General features: G+C 44.1%; 2 protein-coding genes across 6 annotated transcripts in view; one reads left to right on the plus strand and one right to left on the minus strand.

Annotated features, from left to right (window-relative positions):
* The window catches only part of Spast (spastin), a 45,327-nt gene extending 31,759 nt beyond the window's left edge, over window positions 1-13,568 (minus strand). The window contains exons 1-2 of one of the 4 annotated variants that reach the window (XM_029471301.2): window positions 12,931-13,568; window positions 2,376-2,462 (exon numbers count right to left, since the gene is read on the minus strand). In XM_029471301.2, the coding sequence (XP_029327161.1) occupies window positions 2,376-2,462; window positions 12,931-13,345 (502 nt within the window). In that variant the 5' untranslated portion in view covers window positions 13,346-13,568. The remainder of the gene's footprint in view (window positions 1-2,375; window positions 2,463-12,930) is intronic. The other 3 variants (XM_029471302.2, XM_021149273.3, XM_021149272.3) reach the window with 3 other exon arrangements.
* Window positions 13,569-21,579: 8,011 nt separating this feature from the next.
* Window positions 21,580-22,119, plus strand: LOC110284368 (large ribosomal subunit protein eL32-like). Of its 2 annotated transcripts, none has more exons than XM_085832795.1 (2): window positions 21,580-21,853; window positions 21,983-22,119. In XM_085832795.1, the coding sequence occupies exons 1-2, from the start codon at window positions 21,580-21,582 to the stop codon at window positions 22,117-22,119; spliced, it is 411 nt and encodes a 136-aa protein (XP_085688921.1). The 2 variants fall into 2 exon arrangements, with proteins under 2 accessions (XP_085688921.1, XP_021005765.1); XM_021150106.1 differs by having other exon boundaries at window positions 21,580-21,845; window positions 21,978-22,119.
* The last annotated feature ends 1,539 nt before the right edge of the window (window positions 22,120-23,658 follow it).

The raw sequence follows: 23,658 nt of genomic DNA on the forward strand, positions 1-23,658 counted from the left end.
GGTCTACATATTGAATTCTAGGCCAGCCAATGCTACATAGTGAGACCCTGTCTCAAGCATCAACAGAACTAAAGAAATGTTAAAAATGGTCCGGCGTGGTGGCGCACGCCTTTAATCCCTTTAATCCATGGGAGGCAGAGGCAGGCAGATTTCTGAGTTCGAGGCCAGCCTGGTCTACAAAGTGAGTTCCAGGACAGCCAGGACTATACAGAGAAACCCTGTCTCAAAAAAACCAAAAAAAAAAAAAAGTTCAGCCTCCAGGGGCTGGAGAGATGGCTCAGACAGGGGTAAGAGCACTGGGTGGACCCAGGTTCTATCCACAGCATTCAACACAGCAGCTCACAACCATCTGTAATTCCAGTCCCAGGGGATCTAATGCCCTCCTCTGGCCTCTGTAGGTACCAGGCACAGACATGGCACACAAATATACATGCAGGCAAAACAACTATACACAAAATAAAAATAAATATTAAAAAAAAAAAAGAAAAAAAAAAAGAGCCAGGAGTTGTTGTAGGTAGCCCTGGGGCTAATTATATTTGATAATTCCATTCTCCAGTGAGTGGCTATGAACAAGGAATGAGTTAGCAATCAGGTGATTTCCTGTAAACCTGCTTCCCACCTTAATTTGTAAAATAAAGGAGAGCTGATGATTGGGCAGATAAAAGGGAAGGTGGAGAGAGGAGGAGAAAATGGAAGAGGGAGAGGATGCAGAGGAGGAGGAAGATGAAGGATAGCGGAGCAGAAGCACATGGCCTGGAGAAACCCCAAGTTCTAAGGGGTCTCATAGATGTGGAAGATGGTAGTGTAGCGGTAGATCAGCCCAATCTAGGCGCACAGCATGTAATCATATTACCTGTGTTGTGTTTTCATTGCCGGGGCATATTTGGGTTGGAGATTTACTGCAACAAGGAGTGGTGGCACATGCCTTTATTCCAGAACTGAGAAGGCAGAGGCAGGGGGATCTTTGAGTTTGAGGCCAGCTTGGACTACAGAGCTAGCTCCAGGAAAGGCAGAGCTACACAGAGAAAAACTGTCTTGAAAAACTGAACAAACAAAGAAAAAGAAGAGGAGGAGGAGGAGGAACAAAAGGAAGAGGAAGAAGAAGAGGAGGAGGAGCAGGAGAGAATAAAGAATTCAGTCTCTGCCATCTAGCTGCTTCTATTCAAATTTGACTTTCTCAAACTTGCTAGCCGTGAAACCTTAGTTGAATTACATCTCTGTATGTCATGCTTCTCATCTGAAAATAAGGACAAAGCACAGAGTTACCATAAAAACCAGATGCTCTATCTATATAGGCGTTTAGAGATTGCTGAGAGACAGCAAGTATCCAAGGATTGTTCACTACATAGATGTTAGGCTCTAAGTTTATTTCTGTTTTGTTTTGGATTACAGGTCTCACTGTATAGCCCAGGCTTTTCCACTCACACCCCACAAGTGCTGGCTTAGATCATAATACAAATTTGATTTTAATTTAAACCAAACTGTTTTGTTTAAAAGAGTCAAACATAAATCTTAACAAGACATTTCCAATTTATTGTATTTTGTTTATTTTGAGATAGGGTTCCATTACATAGCTCAGACTGGCTTTAGACTCTCAGAGGTCCTCTTGCCTTCCTAGTGCTCCGACTAAAGGTGTGTGCCTTATTTATATGCTAACACACACTAAAAACCATAAAACCCGATGCCAGGCTGGGGATAGAATCAGAGAAGGGACATGCTGTGGTGTGTGAGACAAACACCAGTACTAGCATCAAAAACAGGGACAACACATGTGACTGATAAACAACTATTCAGTAATTGACCACCAGCTGATCACTTATTGTTGCTTGCATAAGGATCATAGAGTATATTCCTGCCTGCTATATTAAGTCATGTTTGAGACTTTACTTAATTTCACTTTTAGGATACCCAGTACCATATATTCACAAATATTAGCAATGACATCAAGAAATAAAATATAGTCACTGAGGTAAACATATCTAAAAGAGGGTAATTATATAAATTCAGTAATAGCCCCGCCCTTGTGCTTTCAGACCTTTCAGTTACCTGTGATCCCTTACAGTCCAAAATAAATAAATGGAGAACTGCAAAAATAAACAATTTATAAATGTTGAGCTGTGTGTAGAATTCATAACATTTCACCTTTACCTGATCTATTCCATCATAATGATGAATCTTTGTCCAAAGTCCCCAAGCTCCATGTGCTGTCCCCCTGAGGTCACTCAGCAGCTGTCCTGGGGATTAGTACTTAGAGCATGGCAGTACATTCGGTTTACTCCACTAGGAGCCCTTGCAGGGTCCCCAAGAAGATGGGATTTGGAAGGAGGGACTACTGTAGAATTGGGGTGCAAATACAAACTATATGTCTTACCCACCTTGGCCCGTAACTATAACGGCAATTCCTTTTTCCAGTTCTTCGATACCTTTCTTATACCATTCCACAGCTTGTTCCTTCTGTCCTGCTTTAAAAATAAAAATCATTATTTGTATATGTCATGAGTAAGACAATGTAGCATCCACTGTCCCAGGTATCATACTGAGAGATGACACAGGAAGAGGCTGTGGTAAGTCTGAGAAGCATCACCCACCATTTGACTTCTATCTTAATATGTCTGTCTCTCCAGCAGGGAGACTATAGTCCCAATGTTTCTCACAATTTTAGGTTCTCTAAGTTACATTATGTATTGATAGTGTGTGTAAGAGAGGGAGCACACGTGCCACACGTGCTCACACGTGCACATGGGAAGCAGAAAAACCATGGGAACTGGTTTCTTTCCTTCTACATACAGGCCCTGGGGACTGAACTCAGATCACCAGGTTTGGCATTTAAGCCCTTTTGCCACTGAACCATATCTCTGGCCCCAAATGTTAGGATGTTGTGTTTTGTTCTGAAGACGGGGTTTTTCTGTGTAGCCCCAGCTGCCCTGAAACTCACTCTGTACACCAGGTTGGCCTCAAACTTAGAGATCCTCCAGCCTCTGCTTCCTGAGTGCTGGGATTAAAGGTGTGCACCATCATGTCTGGCGGCGGCTGCTGCTGCTTCTCCTTTTTTTTTTTTTTTTTTTTTTTTGGTTTTTCGAGACAGGGTTTCTCTGTGTAGTCCTGGCTGTCCTAGAACTCACTCTGCAGACCAGGCTGCCCTCGAACTCAGAAATCCCCCTGCCTCTGCCTCCCAAATGCTGGGATTAAAGGCGTGCACCACCACTGCCTGGCTATGTCTGGCATTTTCAACACAACTGCCATTATCACAAAACAGAATGAAATCTTTTTGTAGATCCCATATACAACTAAGAAATACTTCTTTATGAATGTGTATTCTCTATTCCCCAAGTGACCCATCCCCACCTGCCTTATTAAGAAAAATTTTGTGTAGCTCTCACTGTGCAGGCCAGGCTAGCCTTGAACTCAGAGATCTGTAGCTTCTGCCTCCTAGAAATGGGATTAAAGGCGTGTTCCTCCCTTTCCTTGTTATCCCCCAAATAAATCAGCCCATACACTTGGTAATTTCTTACTTCTGACAATATGTTTTCACTCTGCCTAGTAAACAGTATGTATTTAAAAAGCAGTTGATAATGGCACATGAAGCAATTATTAAAAGCTTGTTATAAATCAACCTGGACATGGTGGCAAGAAGTTCACAAGTTCAAGGTCTTCCTCAACTACAGAGCAAGTCTGAGGCTAGCCTAGGCTACAAGAGCCTTCCTCAGTTTATAATAAAACAACTGAAACTTTGGATGTTTATCTTCCTTTTTTCTTCTTTTTTTTGAAATGAAGTCTTTGTAACCCAGGCTGGTCTTAAAATACATATATAGCTGAGGATGACAAGCTAAGACTTATCAGGGTGCCACATACCTGGCTTTAATGCCCCATTTTCAATAAGAAACTACCTGCTCACATGCATTGCTGGGTTTTTTACTTGGAAAAAAGAAAACACAGTGTAATGGTATTTACATTCTGCGTGATGAGAGTATCACTAGCATTGTCTGATTTCTGTACAATTTTAATACCAAAGTGGATAAATCGTAGCAAGTAGAAGGGAGTTAGCTCCTTTGCAGTGGAGCTCTCCCTTCTAAGAAGCCACTATCATGATCCCAGTACAAATCTTTCTAGGACAGGCATTTCTACTATATTCACCAATACTTGTAATATTTCTTGTTTTGTTTTGTTTTGTCTGAGACGGGGTCTCTCTAGGTAGTCCTGGCTGTCCTGGAACTAACTCACTATATACACCAGACTGGCCTTGAACTCAGATACAGCTGCCTCGGCCTCCAGAGTGCTAGGATTAAAAGCGCATGCAGAGACTCCTACCTTTCATTTATGTCTGTGCAGGGCACAAGCCCTTTCCTGCGCAAATGGAAGACCAAGGCTGATGTCCACTATCTTCTTCTATTGCTCTCTACCTTACAGGTTACCACACGGGCCGAGGCATTGTTACACATGACACAGCATGTGTGTGGAGAGCACAAGGCAACTTGGTGTAGTCCTCTAACTTCCCTCTTTACATGGCTTTAGGGAATCCAACAGGATGCCAGGCTTGGGCAACAAGAGCTTTTACCTGTCGTGTGTTCCACCAGGCCTTCTTGACTTTTTTGAGACAGCAACTCTCATTTAACCTGGTACTTACTACTCTGGGTAAGAATGCCTGGCCACAGATTCCCGGAGAGCCACTGTCTCTAAGTACTCCAGTGCTGGGATAGCCAACCACATCTGGCTTTCACATGGATGCTGGAGACCTGAAGTCAGGACCTAAGCTTGTGCAGCAAGCATCTACCCAGAGACAGCTCTGTGGGTAGGGTTCACTCGTGAGATTGCTATAGTGAGATATAGTATATTAACCTGGTAATTTAGCCATTTTCTATATTAAAAGCTACTGAAGGGCTGGTGAGACAGATCAGAGGGGGAAAAGCCTGACGCTGAGGCTGACAACTTGAGATTGATACCCAGGACTTATATGGTAGAAGGAGAAAAGAGATTCCCACAAGTGGTTATCTAACTTCCATACTTGCACCACGACAATACTCACAAAATAAATAAAATGTTCTGTTTAAGTATTTTTAAATTGTTGAAACAGTTATTACATGAAAGGGAACACGCTATTCGGTGGTGGGACGCTGGCTCATTGGAGTAAGGCCTGGGTTTCACCCCCAGCACTGCAATGAAAAGGTAAGACACTAAGCAGAGAAGGATCCTAGAGCCGGAGCACTGGCCCAAGGGTTAAGAGCACTTGTTCTTGCATAGGACCAGAGCTGGGATCCCAGCTCCCACATGGTAGCTCATAACGTCTCTAACTCCAGTCCAGGAGAAGGAATGCCCTCTTAGAATCTCTTGAATACTAGGCACACATGTGGTGTAAAATTACATATAAACAAAACACTCATATGCATAAAATAATAAAGAAAAATGCTTTTAAAAATATTAAAAATTAAGGGCTAGGCCGAGCAGTGGTGTCACACATCTTTGATCCCAGCACTTGGGAGGCAGAGGCAGAGGGATTTCTGAGTTCAAGGCCAGCCTGGTCTACAGAGTGAGTTCCAGGACAGCCAGGGTTACACAGAGAAACCCTGTCTAAAAAAAAAAAAAAAAAAAAAAAAAAATTAAGGGTGAGGCTGGAGTTCAGTGGCAAAACACCTGCTTAACATGTCCAATCCCTGAGCTAAATACCCAGTTCTCTTCCCAAAAACATATCAAACATGGACCTAGTTCTTTTTTTAAATAGTGCTGCAATGACCATTCTGTCCCTAACACCCATCTGCAGTTTCTCTAGCATATACACTGATCAACTACAACAGTATCAGGTTTTCCACTCACCACATGGACAATGCTTAACAGAGCTGCTCTAATCTACACATTCTTCTTACTTACATTTTTTCTTATTACATTTATCTGTTTAGTGTTATGTGTGTGGATGTGTCCCTGTAACAGCACCCCTGTGGGGGTCAGAGAACAACTGGTAAGTGTCAATTCTCTCTACCACGTAGGTCCTGGATAGCTTATGTCATCAAGTTTGCAGGCAGGTACCTCTGTCTACTAAACCAGTGCTTCTCAATCTGTAGGCTGCAGCTATCAGAAAACACACATTTCTTTTGTTTTTGTTGTTGTTTTGGGGTTTTGTTTTTGTTTTTGTTTTTGGTTTGTTTTTCAAGACAGGGTTTCTCTGTATAGCCCTGGCTGTCCTGGAACTCACTTTGTAGACCAGGCTGGCCTCGAACTCAGAAATCCGCCTGCCTCTGCCTCCCAAGTGCTGGGATTAAAGGCGTGCGCCACCACGCCCGGCATGGAAAGTTTTTTAAAAAGATTCTAGCCCAGCACTCGGGAGGCAGAGGCAGGCGGATTTCTGAGTTCGAGGCCAGCCTAGTCTACAAAGTGAGTTCCAGGACAGCCAGGGCTACACAGAGAAACCCTGTCCTGAAAAACCAAAAAATTCAATTCCCAACAACCACATGAAGGTTCACAATCAAGCTACAATGTACATAAAATGAATAAATAGGTATATAAATAAATCTTAAAAACAATGGCCAAACAACCCAGGACACAATCTGGTGGTCAAGCATGTGCCTAGCATGTACAATGTCCTCAATTCAATCTCACATTCCCAAGTGGGTAACATGAAACATCTATGTTTCCAGAGGTGGAAAGTGGTAAGAAGAACATGAAAGACACCTAATACCTCCACTTGTTAGAGAAGACAAATTAAAACCCGGGTCTCAGACTGACCTCCACAGGCACACACTATGGCAGGCATGCATGCTCCATTCCACTCTCCTGCCCCGTACACACAAAATACGTTCTTCTTTTTTTTATAAAATGAGGTCTAGAGATGTAGCTCAGAGATGAATACTTGCCAAACCAGTAAGTAAATACTGGTTCACCCAAATAGAGATCCAACTAAATGCCCATACACATCTAAATTTAAAACAAAAACCTAAAAAAAATAAATAAATAAATAAAAATAAATAAATAAATAAACCACCCAGGCCGGGCGTGGTGGCACACGCCTTTAATCCCAGCACTAGGGAGGCAGAGGCAGGCGGATTTCTGAGTTCGAGACCAGTCTGGTCTACAAAGTGAGTTCCAGGACAGCCAGGGCTATACAGAGAAACCCTGTCTCTAAATAAATAAATAAATAAATAAATAAAATAAAACAAAAACCAAACCAGCTGTGGTGACTGAATTAGAATGGCCCTCATAGGCTCCCAGCTTTGAATGGTTACTCACCAGGGAGTGGAAAGCTTTGAAAGAATTAGAAGGATTAGGAGGTGTGGCACTGTTGGAGTAGATGGGACCATATTGGAGGAAGTGTGTCACAGGGGGTGGGCTTTGAGACTTCAAAAGACCACAAGAGCACCCATGCTTCACTCTCTGCCTGTGAATCAGGATGCAACTCTCAGCTACTACTCCAGCACCATGAGCACCTCCATTCCCCCACCATGACTAAGTCTTTGAAAACTGCAATTAAATCCTATCTTTTATGAGAGTTGCCTTGGTCCTGGTTGTCTCTCCACAGCAATAGAACAGTGACTAAGAAACCAACTACACAGAAACAAAACAATCTAATACAAAAGGCAAAGAACCACAATGTCACATTTGCTGCCCTCACACCAGCTAGTGCCATTAACTCAGTAAAGAGCCTGGTTCTTTCCTATGCTAGTTAGCCTATCTGCTACATGACCCAGAATTCCTTCATCTACATATTTAACCAGGAATAACAGAATAACAAAACCATCCAAGGGCCACATTAGCCACATACATTGTGACAAAAATAAACTAACTAACCAAGGGATGGAGAGAGGGCTCAGCAGTTAAGAGCACAAGCTGCCCTTCACAGAAAGAACCCTGACTCAATTCCCAGCACTGACTTGGTGGCTCACGATCTTCTATCTGTAACTCCTATCCCAAGGGAATCAGACTCCCTCTTCCTACCTCTGTTGGTACACATACTGGTGTATGTGCCTTAAATTGGGTAGTGGTAGCACACTACCCAACTTAATCCCAGAACTAGGGAGGCAGAGGCAACCGGATCTCTTGAATTTAAGGCGAGCCTGGTCTACACAGTTCCAGGATAGTCAAGACTACATAAAGTCTAGAAAAGAAAAGAGAAAAAAACTAAACAAATAGATAAATGAATGGCTAAACAAACAGTTTTAAGCTGGGCAGTGGAGCACATGCCTTTAATTCCAGAATTTAGGAGGCAGAGGCAGGTGAACCTCTGGATTTAAAGACAGATTGTAAGTTCCAGGATAGCTAAGGTTATACAAGAGAAACCCTGTTTCAAAAAAACAGAGAGAGAAAAAAAAAAAAAAACTGGGGGCTGGTGAGATGGCTCAGTGGGTAAGAGCACCCGACTGCTCTTCCGAAGGTCCAGAGTTCAAATCCCAGCAACCACATGGTGGCTCACAACCATCCGCAACGAGATCTGGCGCCCTCTTCTGGAATGTCTGAAGACAGCTACAGTGTACTCACATATAATAAAAAATAAATAAATCTTAAAAAAATAAAAAAAAACCAAAACAATCCAAACCAAACCAATCAACCAAAACAAAAACAAACAAAAAAAAGCAGAAAAGAAACGAAAAAAAAGTTTTGGTACTTTTTTGTTTTGTTTTGTTTTTGTTTTTGAAGACAGATCTCTCTGTGTAGTCTTAGGTGTTCCTGGAACTAACTCTGTACACCAGGCTGGCCTCAAACCCTGAGATCCACCTGTCTCTTCCTCCCAAGTCCAAGTGCTGGGATTTAAGGCATGTGCCACTACCACCCATTTAAGAAAACAAAACAGAAACCAAACAAGGCATAAAGTCTCCAATAGTAGCTGTCTTTTGATCTTTTTATTTTTTATTTTTGCAAATAACACTGAATATTGAGAAGTCAGTAAGACAGATGCTTATGAAAAACTCTAATGTTCTTGCATTATTTTTTCTATTTTCTAATTGGGAGGCCTTTGCAGCAGGGTCCCATCATGGTTGGTAAATCCCTGTGCAGCTTACCAACTCCCCATACAGACCTTTAACCTGTGGTGGTTCTCATGTTTTATGTCTAATCAAGGAGAATTTCAAAAAGAATCCTTTTAGTCTTTCAGGTTTTTGAAGCGGGGTTTTGTAGCGCTTACTGTGCAGTTCAAGCTGCCCTCAAGCTTCGTTAACCATCCTGCCTCAGCTTCCTAAGTGCTGGGCACCAGTGAGACCCACCACAGTCCACTGAAGCGTAGTCAACAAGCAAGAGGAAACGAAGTCTAAGTTAACCCTTCCCACATGGTACACTGTACACTTTCCAGGAAAGAAAGGAACCACTGACTTCTCTCTGCACGCAGTCTATGAAGATGGATGCGGACAGGCTTTTGTGTGTTTCAAATAATGTACAATACTGAATTATACAAAATTAGAAAATCACTACCGGAAGCGGAGGCACACACCTTTAACCCCAGCAGCAGGTAGATGGATCTCTGAATTTAAAGTCAGTCTGGTCTACAAAGTGAGTTCCAGGACAGCCAAAACAAACGATAAAATTAGACAATTCTATGGTGTGGTAGCTTGAGTGAGAATGTGTATTTAAACACCCGGTGCTCTTTGGTGCTGTCTGGGAAGTGGAGAGGGGTCGCCTTGCTGGAGGAAGAGTACCACTGGGGGTGGGCTTTTAGAGTTTCAAGACTCCCATTTCCTCAGTTCATTTTCTCTGTTCTTGCTTACGGTACAGATATGAGTGCTCAGCTTGCTACTCCAGCCACATGCCTCCCTGCCTACTGTCATGCCTCCTTACCAACGGGGTGATAAACTCAGCACACTGGAACTATAAGCCCAGATACGTACATGACTAAGATAACCTGACAACCTGAGTTTGATCCTGGGGTCCCCCCTGGTAGGACAGAACTAACCTGCACAGGTTAACCTCTGACCTCCACATGCACAGTATGGCACATTTGCACCCACGTACACCCAGGCGAACACACACACACACACAGGAAAATTAGTAAATAAAATTGTCTAAAAACTGTAACTGATGGGGACTATTTTATTTAGATACTTCTGCTCTTGATGCCAGATGTCTCAACCTACAACATCCTGAAAAACTGGTTCACTTTCTTTCCCACAGCACACTGTGGCCCTTACAGTTAGGTACTACCAATCGAGCCACGCCTTCTGAACCTCCACCTCTGTATTACCTAGGAGATCTCACACTTGTCCATCAATAGAAATCACACAAAACGTACTAGGTCACGTTTTAGTTAATCCAACCCATGACTACAACTCTTTCCCTCAAGTATCTGGACTGGCTCTTTTCTAGTATTAAAAAGAGAGCAACATCAGCCAGACAGTGGTGGTGCACAACTTTAATCCCAGCACTCGGGAGGTAGAAGCAGAAGATCTCTGAGTTGGAGGCCAGCCTGGTCTATAGAGCAAGTTCCAGGACAACCAAGGCTAGACAAACCCTGTCCCCAAAACAAAAACAAAAACAAAGAGAAAGAGAGAAATACTAATCAGTATGAAATTATATACGCTTGACAGAGAACAAGGAAGGATACATGGGAGAGTTTGAGAAAAGGAAAGGGAGAAGTGATGTAATTATAATCTCAAATAAATAAAGTCAAAGAGCGAGCCTGTATTAAGTTTGGCCACCTAACTCTGTTCTTCGTTCTGCTGCTTTGAGCCCTCTCTTTAATTTTATTCTTCGTGTATAAATGGATGTCATAGACTATCACTCTTTCAAAGAGGTTCAACCATTAGAATGCCTACAAAATTCAAAGCTTGAGAGATGGCTCAGTAAAGGATTACTGGTTGCTCCTGCAGAGACTCCGGCTGGGCTCAGTACTGAACTCCAGTCCCAGGGGATCCATCCTCTAACCTCCCTGGGCACTGCACACATTCGGCGAGTGACATTTCTAATGGATGGCAATGTAAGACATGGCCACCTGCTGACAGTGTGCTCGAGTCAGAGAGCCTCTGAAAACTGCATACTCAATTCAGTCTGTCTGTTCACAGATTTGTATGCAGTGGAAAGAAAACTAACTTCGCTTGGGAGTGAGCTCCGAGTTGTGAAATGTAGCCGACAGGCTGACAGACTTCAAATGTGAACTCTTTTTCAATTATGGAATTAAAACTAGGCGACAAAATTTTCTCATAAGCTAAGGGGGAAAACTTTAGGCTAGAAGAGAACCATGAAAATACAGAGTCCATTTACTTTTTGCTTTGTTCCGAAACGAGGTCTTGCTATGTAGCCTACGGCAGCAGTCTTCACTGTCCCGAGGGCTAAGGTTACAGCTTGTCTGTGCCACTACTCCCCACCCCAGCTTTATTTCTGTACTTTTTTTTTTTTTTTTTTTTTTAGTTTTTCAAGACAGGCTTTCTCTGTGTAGCCCTGGCTGGCCTGGAACTCGTAGGCCAGGCTGCCCTGGAACTCACAGAGCTCCGCCTGCCTCTGCCTCCTAAGTGCTGATCCCACCACTGACTCCGGCTTTATTTCTTTTGTAACAGAAAATGGATGTAACTAATTTTTTTAAATGTTTGTTTGTTAGCTTTGTTTCCAAGACACTAAGAAGGAAACCGAAGCTCTGAAGCCTCCTAGCACACATTATCACTGAACTACATCCTCAAACTCCTAAGGGATCTGCTCTCATCTCAGGGATGAAAGGAGGACTGCCTTCTCCATCTTCCCCAAGTGATCACTGTATACTCCTAAAAAGTACTGAAGAGCAAAGCACAAAAAGCTTGCTCTCACAAACACAGACTATTCTTCTCCTGTGTCTGCTACTGCTTCGAACTCCAAAATCACGGAGAGCTGCGTCTTTCACCATATCCCCTGTTTATCCTTAGGCCCCACAACAGAAATGTGTAAACAGGACCTAAACACTAGCACCGTCTCTGGGGGTGAGAGTGGAAGTCACACTGTACGAGAACTAAACTGTTCAGTTTCCACTGAGCCAGGTTAGGTTAGGGCATCTGGGCTGCTTTGGAGAACGCTGTGGGTGACAATAAGAGACATAAGGCTTTCTAAACCCCACTTAGCATTTCCCACACAAGTTTTCAATTAATGATTAGCATAGATTTGGGGTCACCTGTTTCCATCTTGTAAGTAGTAATTTCATCTGTAAAAGACCTGTACTGATAGTACTCTGACCTCAGAATTATTGTGAGGATCAAAGACACATGCAAAATGAATTGACAATGCCTGCCACACAGAAAGGCGAAGAAAAGATGTTGCTTGAAGGAAACCTGAAGTATGCAGTATTCCTGCCTTCACTGCGAGGCAGGAGCGTTTGTTTTAGCTTCTATGGGAGAATGATATATGCCTGTTTACCCAACTCATTCATTTAATAATTTTAACATTAAAATTTAGAAACTCGAGAGTGCCTTGGAATAAAATAAAAATAATAAAATAATAAAAACTAAAGCAACTAGCGGTTGAAATACAGCTCAATAAAAAAGAAATCTTCAAGACTCACTATATTGGTAAAAATAATTCATGAAACTTCAGAATATGGCAAATCCGGCTCTAAGTATAAGGAGCAATCCCTTTCAAATCCAAGTCAACACTCCCCCCCCCCTTTTTTTTTCTCTCTCCAAACACTACAGAACTCTTCTCATTGAAGTTTATATCCAGCTGTTTCGATACCAAAACCTTTTGGAAGCCCAGCTCAGAGAAAGCAACACTGTTTACAGTGTTAGAAAGAATCCCGTGTGGTCACTCTAGGCCAACTGTCACTGTCACCAGCACGCCTGGGTGTCTCACGGGGACTTGGGTCATGCACAAGTGTGGGGGTGCTGAAACAAAGTCGAGTCAGGGCGCCCTGAAAGGGGTGAGGATCAACTAACTAGGCGTCGCACAGCAGGGTCTGGCCTGTGGGGACTCGGACTCCCGAGGCAGATCAACTCTGGGGGTGCAGGAAAGGGACGCAGGTGGCGTCCTCCCCGGCCGGCCGCCCTCCAGCACCCCCAGTAGTACCTTTCTCTTCCTCGTCGATGCGCAGGGCAATGGAGATGTACTCGAAGGCCTGCTTGTGGAAGACGCGGACGCTCTCGGCCTCGCCACCCGGTCCGGGCGCTGGGGGCGAGGGCGAGGGCGAGGCGGGCGCCGGCGCGGTCCCGGAGCTCCTCTTGGCGGCCATGAGGGCGCGGGAGAAGCGCTGGCAGAGCCACGCGAAGAGGAGCCCCAGGTGGCAGGCCAGCAGGCGCAGCAGGGCGAAGCCGACGACCAGCGGGGACGAGAAGGAAGACGGGTTCCGCTTAGGCGGCGAGCCGGCCGCAGGGGCCGGGCCGGCGGCAGGGGCGGGGACCGCGGCGGGGGGCGGAGGCCTGGCGGGCGCCGGGCTCGCGCCGCCCGAGCCTTTCTTCTTCCGTCGTCCGGCCGGAGAACTCATTCACAGCTCCCACTGCCGCCGCCGCCATAACCCGCTTCCCGCAGACCGACGGCGACCAAGCGGCGGCGGCGGCCACTGCCACTGCGGCGGCGGGGGCCCACGGAGCCGCTCGCGCGCCCGCCGGAGCCCGGGAGCCTGGCACCTGCACGCGCCGCTCGCCGGCCCCGCCCCTCGCTCCTCCGCTGCCCAGGAGCACAACCCCGTCTCCTCCTCCTCCTCCTCCTCCCGCCGCGGCCGGTGGCTCCTGCCCCTCCTTTCCTTCAGTCCCCTGGGCCGCTGGCACCTCGCTGCGGCGGCCGGGCACGCGCACGTCCTCGATGGGCCGCTCTGGTGCGCGCGCGTACGCCGCCGTCTTTGTTGACCTGGGAGCTTGTGCGCATGTGCGGCATCCTCCCACCCCCCACGCCCCTGCTATGCCCCTTTCTCTGGGAACCTCAGTTCTGTAGGCGCGGTTTGACTTGCGATGGTCCCAGGGGTTCGTCGCTCGGCAGGTTCTTCGGCTTTTGAAGAATTGGAACAGGGAGCTTTGATAGTAAATTTAAAAATGGGGGTTAACAGCGTTTGAGTGGCTTTACTAGTGCTCAGGTCTGCTGTCCCGCAGTGCGGTTGTTTGCCTTTGTGTGAGACAAGGTATCTACTCCATGCTCCAACTCCTCCTCTTGTAGCTGAGGAAGAAGGCCTTCAACTCCTGATCCTTCTGCCTCCGTCTCCCCAAAACTAGGACTACAGGTGTGCATCATCACTCCTATTTCTTTATATATCTTTGTTTTCTGCTGATTGAGCTAATTGGTCTTTTGCAAAGGATGGCTGATCTCAGTTTCGTATCAGAGGCAGTGTGTAGCAATTTGGGTATGTTAGCTGAGAGGAAAACAAGTTGCAGAGACAAAGTTCAAGACATCCTAAAGGGAAAACGGTATTACCACGAGGACCACGAACCCTACTTTCAACTAACCTATTACACGTTTGTGTTATCTCAGGATTAATTATGTGAGTGCAGTCATTCTTGGGTTTTGCCCAGTTACCATACTTGGTAGAATCCATACTATCTGTGTGTGCACGTGGATGTGTGTATATGTCTTCACCATTTCTTCCTTTGGTAGACTACCTATCTAATCAATATTTCCCATATTCTAATGATCAGCAGTTGTTCTACAGATCCTGGATCACATAAGAGGCAAACAAACCATGGGCCAGTCAGACTCCTGCGAACTGGCATCTGGAAATAGAAGTTAGTTGAAATCAAGAGCTCTAAGAGCCAATCGATGCCATCTGTATTCCCAGAGTTTTTGGATTCCTAGACTATATTGCCTATCCAATAAACTATTCAGTCTTTTCTCTTTCTCCCTCCCTCACCCATCCCCCTCCCCTCTTCCCTGTCTTTAAAAACAAACAAACAAAACCACCCCCTCTCATTTCACTTTGCCACAATTATTTCTTGTTGCCTAAATGAGTGACTACTAACACAGAGTCTCTATTGTTTCCAGTGTGAGGCATACAGATCCCCTGTGAGCACATCGGAGAATCCCTGCATTCTGCTGAAACTATATTCCCTACCAATATAAATATCACAGATTGCTGCAAAATTTACGTCCATTGTTTCCCACTGCTGCCTGCCTTCTTTTCTGCTTCGGTCCTGATTGTATTTTTTCACATTCTGAAATGTTTTCTGTCTTTCAAATTTGTATTCCTTTCAATTCCTTTTATCCAGTAAGCCCTGATTCTGTTTTGAACCATATAGTAGTGGTTGTGTGAAATCAATCATGTCATGTGTGTGTGTGAAATAAAAAGGATGTACATATAAATATATATGAATACATAGGTAATAAAATAAAGTATAAGAAATATGTTTTACACATATGTCAACTAAATAAAAATAAGATGTACAGGGAGCTGGTGAGATGGCTCAGCAGGTAAGAGCACTGACTGCTCTTCTGAAGGTTCTGAGTTCAAACCCCAGCAACCACATGGTGGTTCACAACCAACCGTAATGAGACCTGATGCCCTCTTCTGGTGTGTCTGAAGTCAGCTACAGTGTACTTACATACATATAATAATAAAGAAATCTTTAAAAAAAAGATGTACAAACCTATATGAACAATTTGAGGAGACAGCAAATTGCCTTTAACTGTAGAGGCAGTTACTATCCTGAATGCTGTATTAATCCTTCTTATGTGTGTGTCCTGTAAGTCTTTTAATAAAACATTCTTTGCTTTGCTTTATTTATTTATTTTTTAATTTATTGTGGCAGAGTCTATGCAGCTCTGGCTGGCCTTCAGCTCAGAGATCCTCCTGACTCTGCCTCTGCCTCTCAAGTGCTTGGATTGAAAGCATGCATCACCATTCCTGCCAAACTTAAGCATTTCTAAGCAATCTGTTCTGTAGTTTCACCTGGTCTATTTTGACTTTATACAATGTTATTATATTTTTACTTTGTGTTCTCTCCTCATTCTTTAAGTGGCTAACTTTCCTCATATTGGCTCCTAGAGCTACTTCTGGTGGTAACAGTTGCAGTACATTTATTTTCTTTCATTGCTGTCTGGTTTTGCATTATACTAATTTACCAAAGTTTATTTTGCCATGCAACTGATAATTGGTATTTAGTTTAGTGCAAGAGTTTTGTCCCTAAGTAGCTTATTTTCCTTTGGTGTGGGAGAGCTAACCCAGGATCTCCCAATACTAAGAAAATATTCTACCACTGAGCTACATCCCCAGCCCCAATGTGGCTCAATAGTAGTTCAAAGCCATCTTTGTTTGCATGGTAAATTCCATGCCACTTTGAACTACAGGAGACACTGCCTCTAAAAGATTAAAAAAAAAGGGGGGGGCATGGGCCAGGTGGCGCAGGCCTTTAATCCCAGCACTTGGGAGGCAGAGGCAGGTGAATTTCTGAGTTCGAGGCCATCCTGGTCTACAAAGTGAGTTCTAGGACAGCCAGGGCTATACAGAGAAACCCTGCCTCAAAAAAAAAAAACAAAAAAAAAAAACAAAAAAAAAAAGGGGGGGGGAGTGCAGGACATGGCATGGCACATGGAGTAAAAATGTTTGCCCCACACAATGATGACCTGAGTTTGATCCCCAAAAGTTGACCTTTGACCTCCACATGCACTCCCCAGCTCCCATTATACAAATGTGCACACAAATCTAAGCAAAACCAAAACAGGCGTCCTCCATCACTTTCGGGGATCTTGACATAAGAGCCAGCTTCCAGGTCTGTTATGTAAGGATTAGTGCGGTAGATGGTACCTGACATCCAACTGATGCTTGTTGAATGGAGAATGACCCTCCCACTTCCCTGTATGCTTAGACAGTAGTCTAACTAAATGGAGTATTCTAAGGTGTCTCGGGTTCTTTTTCTTTCGTAGACCACAGTTGACCTAGGTCAGCTTCATTTACTTGGAATGCCTTCTTCCACTTACTACCGAAGTCTAAGGTTTTTCTGACATTACCTTCTTGATAAGACTCTGCGGGCTGGTGAGATGGCTCAGCGGGTAAGAGCACCCGACTGCTCTTCCGAAGGTCCAGAGTTCAAATCCCAGCAACCACATGGTGGCTCACAACCATCCTTAACGAGATCTGGGGCCCTCTTCTGGAGTGTCTGAGGACAGCTACAGTGTAGTTACATATAATAAATAAATAATCTTTAAAAAAAAAAAAAGACTCTGCCTTAGCTCCTCAAGCAACAATGTTTCTATATTTAAATTCTTAGACAATGTAGTAGTTATATACTATGGCTCTTTGTTTGGTTGGTTGTTTGGTTGATTTTTGGTTTTGGATTTTTGTTTTGTTTGGGATTTTTTTGTTTTTTGGTTTTGGTTTTTGTTTTTTTGAGGCAGGGTTTCTCTGTGTAGCCCTGGCTGTCCTGGAACTCACTCTGTAGACCAGACTGGCCTCGAACTTGGAAATCCTCCTGCCTCTGCCTCCCAAGTGCTGGGATTAAAGGCGCATGTGCACCACCACCGCCCAGCAGTATGGCTCTCTATGTTCTGTTGAACTGTGTGACAGTTATTTGAACACTTGTTTGCCTCCTGGTATGCATTGTTTACTTACTGAAGTCTGGTCACACTTCATATATTGTATCTCACTTATATTGTATTTAGCCTGATGGCTTACATATCTAACTTACTTAACTGGAAAAACAATCCATTCATGATGACTATATTAAGTTGTTTTGGTTTGGTTTGGTTTTGGTTTTGGTTTTGAGGGTGGGGGAGGGGGAGAATATACCATTCCAAAATATCCTGACTTAAAATAGTTTTGTGGGTTTTTTTCCCCTCACAATTCTGCGAGTCAACAGTTTGGGATTGGTTTAGCTAGGTGGGTCTTCTAATGGTCTTACTTTGGGTAAATTATGTACATACAGGTCCAGTTTGACTGAATGGTTTGGATATCCTAGACAACCTCAGTCAACTGTCCAGAGGTTGGCTGTAACGACTGAATGAGACATGCTTCTAGCAAGATAATTTAGACTATGGGCCAGCAAAATGGCTCAGGGAGTATGGATGCTTGCCACAATGCCTGATGGCCTGAGTTTGATCCTAGGAACCATATGGCAGAAGGAGAGGACCAACCAACTCCTGCAAGTTGTCCTCTGACCTCCATAAGAACGTGGAGCACATAGGCCTACACACATAGACAACACACACAAACAAATAAATGGAGAGAAACATTTAAAATACCTTTCTATGATATATGGCTTCCAAGTGTGTATAGATAATAAACTGCAAATTTACACATTGTTATTTCTGCTCCATTTTATTGTCAAAACAAGTTGAAGGCAAAATCGAAAGGAAAGTACATAGGGATGGATTACTGTGTCCATTTTTGGTTCTCTGTAGAATTTCCTTTGAACTTTGATTCACATAGGAACTCAAAAGGATTTTGTTATCAAAGAAACCACTTCCCAGGTGATAGGTTATTTCTTTGCAGGTGAAATGAGCCAATTCAAACCAGATTAGATTAAAGGTGGGTTTATTGGGAAGTTGCTCTTGGTGAGCTCACAGGCCCCAAGGATTGAGACAAGGGAAGTTGCCAAGAGGAAGGAAGAAAAAAGAGAGAAAAGGGCACTGGAGAGATGGCTCAGCGGTTAAGAGCACTGACTGCTCTTCCTAAAGGTCCTGGGTTCAAATCCTAGCAACCACATGGTGGCTCAGAACCGTCTGTAATGAGATTTGATGCCCTCTTCTGGTGTGTCTGAAGAAGACTACAGTGTACTTACATATAATAAATAATTCTTTAAAGAAAAGAAAAAGAGAGAAAGGGCAAGCTAAGAGAAGGAGACGAGAGTGAGGAAAAGGGGAGAGAGAGGGGGAGAGAGAGAGAGAGAGCATAAAATGTCTGGATTCTATAGTGGGGAGCCTCTGGGTGAAGGGCAGCACAGCCCCTGTGCTGGAGAGTTTAAAGTTGGGAGAACCTGGAGGCCAGATCTGCTTTGATATGTAAAATATGAATCTGTGACGTCAGCTATTTTTCTGAATCCTAATAACCTTAATCTGGGCAGCTGGTGTGATAGAAGGCAGAAGCAGGCCGATCTCTATGAGTTTGAGGCGAGCCTTATCTCCCTCCACAAGAGGTTCTACAACAGACAAGGCTACAGAGACCCTGTTTCTGGAGGAAAGGAGGCTGAAGAGGTGTTTACAGCACTTGCTGTTCTTGCCTAAAGCCTGTATTTGGTTCCTAGTCATATTCCCCAGCTCACAAGTGCCCTGTGCCCTTAACTCCAGTTCCAGAGGATCTAACAATTTCTTTGGTCTCTTTGGACACCTACATCCTTGTGATGTACAAAACACACACACAAAACATAAATAAATAAATAGGCATTGTGTTGTTCATTTGTTTTTAGCCAGACAGACTTGGTGGTAAAAGCTTTTAATCCCAGCAGTTGAGAGGGAGGGATGGGGATCTCTGATTTAGAGACCAGCCTACTCTACAGAGCAAATTCCAGGACAGCCAGGGCTCCACAGAAACCTTGGCCACCCCCTCCCCAAGCCCATTGTTTTTAAAAACTAGTTTGAGGCGGGCAAAGGTGGCGCATGCCTTTGATCCCAGCACTTGGGAGGCAGAGGCAGGCTGATCTCTGAGTTTGAGGCCAGCCTGGTCTACAGAGTGAGTTCCAGGACAACCAGAGCTACACAGAGAAACCCTGTCTTGAAAAAACAAAACAAAACAAAAAAACAAAACAAACAAACAACAACAACAAAAAACTAGTTTGAGCCAGGTGCCCGGCTTTAATCCCAGCACTCGGGAGGCAGAGTCAGGCGGATTTCTGAGTTCGAGGCCAGCATGGTCTACAAAGTGAGTTCCAGGACAGCCAGGGCTATACAGAGAAACCCTGTCTTGAAAAACCAAAAAAAAAAAAAAAAAAAAAAAAAAAAAAAAACCAAAAAAACAAAAAGAAAACCTAGTTTGAGATTCTTAAAGCTTGCTACTGTTGTGATCATAAAAAGAGAAAGAGCTATAAGAATATGTTCTGGTGGGGTGTGAGGGCAGGGGGTGCCTCAGTGGGCCCATGCTGAGGCATCCCTTCTTCCTGAGAGTACAGTATAGAACAGAGTTTATTCAGGGCACGGGGAAGGGAGTTAAGAGAGTAGTAGAGGCAGAGAAAGGCAGAGAGAAGGAGAGAGTAGAGATGTAGAGGCCGGCCATGACAGCGTGGAGAAAGGGGGGAAGGGAATGGGGAGAGAGGGGGAACAAGGGGCCAAGAGAGAAGGGGCCAAGAGAGAAGCAGAGAGGGAGGAGGGGGCAAGCGGTCCCTTTTATAGGGCAAGGCCTACCTGGCTGTTGCCAGGTAACCGTAGGGAGGAGCATACCGGGCTATTGCCAGGTATCTGTGGGGGTGGACTCCAGGCAATACCAATAGCTACTTGCCCAATATCACATATTAATTCGATATCACATATTAATAATCCATCTGTTCTAGTGAGTTTGTAAAAATCTCAGTTCCTGACTGGAGAGATGGCTAAGTGTTTAAAAGTACTGACTGCTGGGCTAGAGGGATGGCTCATCGGTTAAGAGCACCGACTACTCTTCCAAAGGTCCTGAGTTCAAATCCCAGCAACCACATGGTGGCTCACAACCATCCGTAATGAGAACTGATGCCTTCTTCTGGTGCATCTGTACTTAGATATAATAATAAATAAATTAGAAAGAAAGAAAGAAAGAAAGAAAGAAAGAAAGAAAGAAAGAAAGAAAGAAAGAAAGAAAGAAAGAAAAGAAAGAAAGCACTGACTGCTATCTCAAAGGACCTGGGTAGTTCCCAGCACCCATATGGTAGTTCACAACCAGCTGAAGAGTCTGACCCCACCTCCATTTTGACCTTCATAGGTACCAGACACACATGTGACACACAAACATACATTCAGGCAAATACTTATAAGCAGAAAAACAAAATATCTAAAAAAAAAAATCACAGTTCCTATAATAACATTTTTCTTCAATCCACTTACATTTTACAGTATATGTATGTATGTATATGTATGTATGTATGTATATGTATGTATGTGTGTGTAGGTATGTAGGTATGTATGTGTATGATTAGCCCTGCGGCAGGAATGAGCCTCCTTTTTTGGTTGTTTTGTTGAGATTCTGGCACTCACTATGTAGAACCAGGCTGCCCTTGAATTCACAGAGCTCCACCTGTCTCTGTGTACTGGGATTTGCCCAGTGTGAGCTTTCATTTTTGGCTTGTTTGCCAAGTCTCTGCTACTCTTTTTGTTATATGGCATGCATGCAGGTCTGTATACCATGTGTGTGAAAGGCTGTCAAAGGCCAGAAGAGAATATCAGATCCCCTGGAACTGGACTTACAGCCTGGTGTGAGCTGCTTGTATGTGCTAGGAACTGAAAATGCCGATCCACTGCAAGAGCAGCCAGTGTTCTTATCTACTGAACCATCTTTCCAGCCCCCATATTTATTTATTTATTTCTTCCTTTCTTTCTTCCTTTCTTTCTTCCTCTCTTTCTTTCTTTCTTTCTTTCTTTCTTTCTTTCTTTCTTTCTTTCTTTTTTTTTTGGAGGGTAGTATTTGTTGTTTTAGCAAGGCCTCATCCTAACCTCTAACTCATGGCAATCCTCCTGCCTCACCCTTCTGAGTGATGAGATTACAGGTGTGAGCCACTATTCCTCATTCACTTTGTCTGCATTGTCGGCAGAATACAGTTTTGGAGACTAGACATGAACCCTGGTAACAGCCCTGAGCATTATATAAAACAGGTATGGGGCCATCTGTTTTGTGGCATCATGGCTGCCCTCCAGCCTCTGGTGAAGCCCAAGATCATCAAAAAGAGGACCAAGAAGTTCATCAGACACCAGTCAGACCGAAATGTGAAAATTAAGCGAGACTGGCGGGAACCCAGAGGCACCAACAACAGGGTGCGGAGAAGGTTCAAGGGCCAGATCTTGTTGCCCAACATCGGTTACGGGAGCAACAAGAAAACCAGGCACATGCTGCCCAGCGGCTTCTCCAAGTTCCTGCTTCACAATGCCAAGGAGCTGGAGGTGTTGCTGATGTTCCGAGACAGGTAGCCCTGGCTGTCCTGGAACTCACTCTGTAGACCAGGCTGGCCTCGAACTCAGAAATCCGCCTGCCTCTGCCTCCGGAGTGCTGGGATTAAAGGCGTGCGCCACCACGCCCGGCCAATGTGCAACAAATCTTACTGTGTTGAGATGGCTCACAGTGTGTCCCCTAAGAACCGAGGAGCCATCTTAGAAAGAGCAGCACAGCTGGCCATCAGAGTCACTAATCCCAACGCCAGGCTACAAAGTGAAGAAAATGAATAGATGGCTAGTGTGCATGTTTTGTGTTTAAATAAAATCACAAAAACTGTCACCGGGCGTGGTGGCACATTGACTGCTCAACCTGCTGAGCCATCTCACCAGCCCCCATTTATTAGTTTTATGGAATAAGATATGAAGTGAGCTCTTAATCAGCTAAATCCTCTGTAAAATGGGTATAATAATAACTAAATTAAAAAATTAAAGAATACACTTAAAGCGTCCAGCATATTTTTTGTGATCTAACAAGGCTAAATGCATTTTCCTTTATCTACAGAGACTATCCAGATTTCTACCTCTGTTGTTATATTCCTTTTTAATAATCCTTATTCACAGCTTGGCACTATACTCACCTTGTGAATTAACATATTCCTATTTTTTTCTTGAGAAAAACAGTGCCACAATATCCCCCTAGTCATATTGTTAAGACCCTGAACTTTTGAAGTCTGAGCTCATTTCTGGCTATTTGGACTGCCTTTTGGAGTTTGGGGAATTTCCAACTGAAGCGTTCTTTGGACTTAACATTTACAATGTGCCTGGACTGAAGGTCTAAAACCTTCTTAGCCAGTGCGACAGTCTCCCAGTTCTTAGGTTATAAGAACTTTCCAGACACTTAATCTCAAACGGAATCTGGAACAGTTTCCCCAGGACAAAAAAGGAGAGTCTGAGCAAAGGCAGGTAACCAAGCCTGGGGACCCAGTCACCTTGTCCCTTAACCCATTGCTCTGATACAGTGCCTGCCAGCAGGCGGTTTGTGTTTGTGTATTGGGTAAGGTTATTGTTTGTCCTCCCCCCGCCCCCCCCCAGCTCTATAAGCTCCCCCCAGCTCTCTAAGGAAGTCCTCCAACCCTTAACTTTAGAGCATTTGACGGGAGAGACTGATGGCGCTGTTAAGGATCTTTTTTTCTACTAAAATAGAAGTAAAATAAAGTGGTTTCCTTAGAGCCACAGCGGGAGAAAAGGCTGGCTTCTGAAAGAAGATGCGGTTGCTGAGATGGTTCTGTGGTTAAGAGCACGGGAGGCTCTTGCAGAGGACCTGGGTTCAATTCCTACCACCCCTATGGTGGCTGACATCTGTGGCTGACATCTATGGTGGCTGACATCCAGCTTCAGGGGATTCAATACTTTCTGACCACCACAGGCACCAGACATGCACAGAGCGCACATACATACATACATACATACATGCAAGCGAACACTCATACAGATAAAATAACAATAAAGGCACTTTAAAAAATGTTTTTTGTTGTTGTTTGTCTGTTTGCTGTTAGATGTAAAAAGGCAGTGAGCATAAACCAGAGAAACCGGGCATGGACCCAGATGAGGGAAGATAGAAATAGTGTCCCAGTTGAGAAATTGGCCCTATCACTGTTAATGAGCGAGCTTGTAAACATTCCCCTGAATGGAATCCTAATGTGGTACACAGTCACTCATCTGCTAAACAGAGGGGTTAAGCATTGGCAATGTGTTAGGTGATGAAGAAGGTGCCAAGATTATAGCAGGGAATGAGTTGAATTTATAATCTAATACAGTGAGTAAAATTAC

The sequence above is a fragment of the Mus caroli genome, unplaced genomic scaffold (assembly GCF_978045245.1).
Source record: "Mus caroli unplaced genomic scaffold, Mus_caroli_1 scaffold_18, whole genome shotgun sequence".
Classification (NCBI taxonomy): Eukaryota; Metazoa; Chordata; class Mammalia; order Rodentia; family Muridae; genus Mus; species Mus caroli.